The 5,843-nt window shown below is 39.3% G+C and overlaps 1 protein-coding gene across 2 annotated transcripts in view; it reads right to left on the minus strand.

Annotated features, from left to right (window-relative positions):
- The window catches only part of Kcmf1 (potassium channel modulatory factor 1), a 58,871-nt gene that overhangs the window by 17,747 nt on the left and 35,281 nt on the right, over positions 1–5,843 (minus strand). For both annotated transcript variants that reach the window (XM_021165140.2, XM_021165142.2), the window contains exons 2-3: positions 3,544–3,711; positions 474–613 (exon numbers count right to left, since the gene is read on the minus strand). In XM_021165140.2, coding sequence (XP_021020799.1) covers positions 474–613; positions 3,544–3,711 — 308 coding nt within the window. The remainder of the gene's footprint in view (positions 1–473; positions 614–3,543; positions 3,712–5,843) is intronic.

Genomic DNA, 5,843 nt, shown 5'->3' on the forward strand with positions numbered 1-5,843 from the left:
AAAAAAAAAAAAAAAAAAAAAAAAAAAAAAAAAAAAAAAAAAAAAAAAAAAAAAAAAAAAGAAAGGAAGAACTGAGAAGCACTGAGTTCTGACCTGGGAAGCTAAGACGTGATCTGATGAAATTGAGGGAAGGCCTGTGGTGCACACACAGCCCAGGACTGCTTAGTACACAAGTAAAGAGTTGCAGTTTCCCCCAGAAAAAAGCTCCTCATAGAAGAAAAAAAATCAGCACAGAACAATAACAAGAACCCTTCACAAAGGCAGAAGAAGGCTGGCTGGGCCTTCTCCACTGCCTCTGATCAGGCACGCTGCATGTATCTTGAAGAAATGCAACAGCCTAGGGCTCTAAAATTTGCTGTTGAAAGTAATTTTTATTACTATATAAGCAGTCATTATACCATACAGGAGGATGACAGTGCCTAGCTTCAGCAACATCAGGAGTAACATCATTTTTAGCAAAAGACTTCACCTACCACTTCTGTTGATGTTTCTGCATGTTCAGAAGTAACATGTTCTTGAAGAGATGTTTCCGTGTAGCCCATTTTTCCACAATAGGGACAAGTAAAAGACTGTGGCTGCTCTACAGAGAAAGCTTCCCCACCATAGTACAAATCTGAAAAACAAAGTGGAATTGCATTGAGAACACCCATGCTCCTTCTCAAACATACAAATATAGTGATGGTTCACAACAGTGTGAAGAATATGCTATGGCCTGAAATAGCAATAAATCTACTCTCTTATTAAGTGAGATCTTGGTTTTTGTTTTTTGTTTTTTTAAGTTAATTAATTTTGGAGACAATCTCATCTCACTCTGTAACCCTGGCTTACTCACAAATTTGCCTGCCCCTGCTGGGATTAAAGGAGTGTAGTGTGTGAGACGGTGCATTTAAGAGTGTTAAGATTACAGTTGGAAGCTTGATTTCAATGAGGTTTTAATAACTGTTAACATTTATAAAACCTTTATTTCCATATGAATCTTAGGACACTCTTCTAATTTCTGTTTCTCTAGATAGCAAGTAAGGCAAACAAACCAAGTACCCCTCCCTAAGCTTCGAGAGTTCCCAAAGCCAGTGGCACTCCTGGGAAGTGGCAGGACCTTAAAGAGACAAGGCCAGGTTAAAGAGATGAAGTCACTGGGAATGTGCCTGGAAAGAGAATCCTACAGTCCCAATACCCTTTGCTGTTTGTTTTCTACCTCTCACGAGACCCTCTCTGCAAGACCCTGCCTAAAACAAAATGAGGGGGGAAGGGGTGGGAAAGAGATATTAAGTCTTTTTTTTTTTTCCAGACAGGGTTTCTCTGTAAAGTCCTGGCTGTCCTGGAACTCACTTTGTAGACCTGGATGTCCTGGAACTCAGAAATCCACCTGCCTCTGCCTCCCAAGTGCTGGGATTAAAGGCGTGCGCCACCATGCCCGGCTTAATTCTTAAGAGATGCTTAACCTGTCTTAAAAGTGTCATTGATATATATGTGTATATGTGCATGCAGGTATGGATATATGTATGTATGTATGTATGTATGTATGTATGTATGTATATATGCATGCATATGTATCTGTGTACATGTGCATGTGTAAATATATGAGTGTGTATGTATAAGACTTCCAAGGTAGATTTCTAGTAGCCAAAAGGGGGAAAATGGCAAGGACAGATGGTGGTATGTGCCTGAAATGTCAGCACCTGGAAGGCAGGAAGTTCAAGACCAAGCTCAGCCACAAAGCAAATCTAGGCAGCTTACACTGAATCATGAGACCCTGTCTCAAAAACAAACACCCCATAGCAAAACAAAACTCCAAACAAATAACAATAAATGTCAAAAATAATTTATTTACCCAATAAAAGGCAAACTCACAACCATGATATTTCTGGTAAAAGAATAAATGTCTTTCTCCTGATATGAGGAACAAAAACAAGGGTCTCTTCTCTTGCTACTTCTATTCAGTATTTCTCTGGAGGCTTTTACTATAGTAAATTAAAAGTATCCAGTGGAAAGAAAGAAATAAAACAAAGTCCTAAGAATCCACTAGGTTAGAACTAATCATACAGTATTAGAACTAAGCCAATTTAGCAACATAGTTATATAACTTATATATAAAAGTCATTTTTTTAAATAACATAGCAACCCAAAGATAAAATCAATTTTATTTACAACAGCCAAAGAACACTTAGGAGCATGTTCAATGAAAAAGATATATTTTATTTTCTGGTAATTATAGAAAAAAGTGAAAGTCCTAAAATAAATAGGTATTTTATACTCATGATCAGATTGAATACCAAAATAGCAATACTCTTCAAACAAATCTATAAGCCTTACACAATCACTATCAAAATCTAGTTTGTTTTTGTTTTTGTTTTAAATGGTCAGTGTTTCTAAAACTCAGAGAAACTGAAGGGACCCAGAATGTGCAAAACAAGTCTGAATGGAAACAAGATCAAAATACCCAGAAATTTCAAGTTTCTATAAAGCTTTGGAAGTGAAAGCAGCACTGGACTGTCATGAGCAGCCACACATATCAATTTTAGACTCAGTCCTACAGAAGCCTTTGTTTATGGTCAACTTATTTTAAGCAAGAAGAAAGCTAATTAATAAATAATAGTTCAATGACCCAGAACAACTGGGCACCTTCTACCTCAGCTCCAAGTGAAAAACCAAATTCTAATCCTAGCCCTCAGGAGCTAGAGGCAGGGGGATCTCTGTAAGTTGAAGCCAATCTAGCTACACAGTGAGTGAGACCCTGGCTCAAAAATGAAAACAACCAAGAAAGGATTTTAACTGCATGAAAGATCTAAATCAGACACCACTGGAGCCTCAGAGGACACATTTCCCAGTGACTTAGCTTGGGCTGCGTGCGTTAGGATGACATCTGAACACAAAGTAATTAAAAAGAACAAAGCAGGCATTTTAAAACAAAACTTCAGTACTTCAAAGTACAGCGCCCAGAAAGTGAGAAGACTACAGATTGGGGGTACATTTTTGCAAATCATCTATCTGTTAAGGAACATGTATCTAATATATAAAGATTGGCTATAATTCAGTAATAAAGGCATTACATGTAATTTTTTTTAATGGGAAAAGGGTCTGAACATTTTATTTAAAAAAATACAAATAGCTAATAAGCATTAAGAAGAAATGCTTGGGTCATTATCTATCAGACCTGCAAGTCAAACCCACTTGAGCCAGTGCTTCATGCCCATCAGGAAGGCTATAATCAAAGACAATAGTAAGTGTGTTGGCTAGTTAGATAATTGAGGCCTGAAGCAGACAGCTTTTCTTACTGGGGGCTATTAGCAACAGCCCAGCCTGATTTCACTGCTTATTTCAGTCGCACTCTACTTCATCATCCTGGACCACTTGTGGAGTTTTCCAAGGGCTTAAGAAAACTGTAATCAAGAGACAGAAGGACGCAGGGAAGATGATTTTAGTTTGAATGAATCTGAACCCTTGGAGGTGCTTATGGGATAGTTTCAGGATGTTTTGTTTTTGCTTTTCATACCCACAGAAGTCCCTTAAATGGTAATAATGAACTTTGCATTGTGAACTTACCAAAGTCTACCCTTGTTAATATGCACTGCATCGGGTGGTCAGTTGTATGCCTTGTTGTCGTTGCCCCGCTCTCATAACAAGATGCACAAAGATCGTAATCGTAGCAAATTAAACACTTATATCTGCGACCTCGAAAATTTCCTTTTAAACATGCATCACAGCTGACACCTATAAAACAAGAAGAAGCACCTTCAATCAGCGCTGGGAAGGGTCAGTGTGGACAGGTTTCAGGGCTCATTTGGCCCAGACCGCCTTTCAAAAACGACCAGCAACAACACAGTAAAAACCATAGCAATCGGAGCAGTGTGGAAAACTCCTTACTCAGAAAGGTCAATCCTAATGAGGAGGACCTCGGGACGGGTGGCGGGAGGGGCAAAATTAAGGGGCTTTAGGCCAACCAGATGATAAGATGCTACTGGGGTAAGGTGTCTCCAAATATTTCAAGAAATGTAAAAGCCCTTGTTAAAAAGAGCCTTGTGATCTGAGAAAAGGTGTACTTACATGCTTTTTGCTATAGGTTCACAGTCCATATGGCTCAAAATGCCACCAATTATGTGGCAGGTATAAAATCCTAAGAACTACATACGTTTAAGCTATAATACCCACAAAGAAACACCACAACCAGGCTGTAAGCTCATATCAGAAACAAGCAGCAAACACTTACACACCAACTCTTCTTCAGTTTTTGTTTTATATAATGTCTCACTACGAAGCCCAAAATGACCTTGAATTCATGATCCTCCTGCTTCAACCTCTAAGGTGCTGGGATTACATGTTTACAAGTGTGCAACAATTTTTCTGAACTCCTAAATAACAAAGAGTGGGACAGGGTCTGACTGTGCAGCTAGACTTTGGCTGACCTTGAACTCACTGAGATCCACTTGCCTATGCTTCTAGAGCGCAGGGATTAAAGGTGCACAACAAGTCTTTTTTTGTTTGTTTTTGTTTTTTTTGATTTTTCAAGATAGGGTTTCTCTGTATAGCCCTGGCTGTCCTGGAACTCACTTTGTAGACCAGGCTGTCCTCGAACTCAGAAATCCGAATGCCGCCGCCTCCTGAGTGCTGGGATTAAAGGCGTGTGCCACCACGCCTGGCACAACAATTCTTAGTTATGTTTAAACAAAGAATAAATGAGGGGGCACTGTGTAGGTCAGCCTACTCTACATAGTGAATTCCAGGACAGCCAGCGCCACAAAGGGAGACCTTGCCTAAAGAGAGGTGGGGGATGAGGGGTGGGATACAGGGAATAGGGGTACTTCAAGAGGCAGATGGGAGATCTATACTAAATCAAATGTTTAGAGTTCAAATTTTTAAAAAATTTTAATTGAAAAGTCAAAGCGCAGGATTAACAATAGAAAATGCCCTTATTTGCATGTGATATACTTTTTTTTTATGCAGAAAGCACATATAGCTGAACTTAACTGGGCCAGTGTGTTAGATAAGAAAGAACAGAACAGGTCAGCTAGACAGTGAGTGATGCTGCACACTTTAGTGCCAGCACTTGGAAGGCAAAGGCAGGTGGATCTCTGTGGGGCCAGCCTGGTCTACAACTCCAGAGCAGCCAGGACTTCATAGAGAAACCTTGCCTTAAAACAAACAAACAGGGTTGAAGAGATGGCTCAATAGTTAAGAGCACTGACTGCTCTTCCAAAGATCCGGAGTTCAAATCCTAGCAACCATGGTGGCTCACAATCATCCGTAAGAAGATCTGATGCTCTCGTCTGGAGTGTCTGAAGACAGCTACAGTGTACTTAAATATAATGAATAAATAAATCTTGAAAAACAAAAACAAACAAACAAAAAAGAGAAAATAGAACCTTAATAATATATTAATGGTATTTTTTCACTCCAAAATAGAAAGGCATTCAGTTTTTTAAAAAGCAATTTATGATTCTACCTACATTAGTCAAATTCAGAGAGAAAGAAGACAGCTGTTATCAAGGGCTAGGGAAAGGGGGTAGGGGAGGGGGGAAGATAGGGAGTGTCTGTCTACTGGGTAGAGTTCCAGTTTGGGATGATGAGAAAACTCTAAAGATGGATAATGATCAGGACAACAATGTAATATACTTAGTGCCACAATAAAAGGCAGGCCATTAAAAAAAAAAAACCAAGCTTATGAATAAATCTAATCAAAGACAGGTAGCCTTTTAGGAAGCAAATTAGTAAAAATGTATTCAAAGACATTTTAAATACAATTTTAAAAAAGGTTAGGACCCGGCGTGGTGGCGCACGCCTTTAATCCCAGCACTCGGAAGGCAGAGGCAGGCGGATTTCTGAGTTCCAGGCCAGCCTGGTCTACA

This window comes from Mus caroli, chromosome 6 (assembly GCF_900094665.2).
Source record: "Mus caroli chromosome 6, CAROLI_EIJ_v1.1, whole genome shotgun sequence".
Classification (NCBI taxonomy): Eukaryota; Metazoa; Chordata; class Mammalia; order Rodentia; family Muridae; genus Mus; species Mus caroli.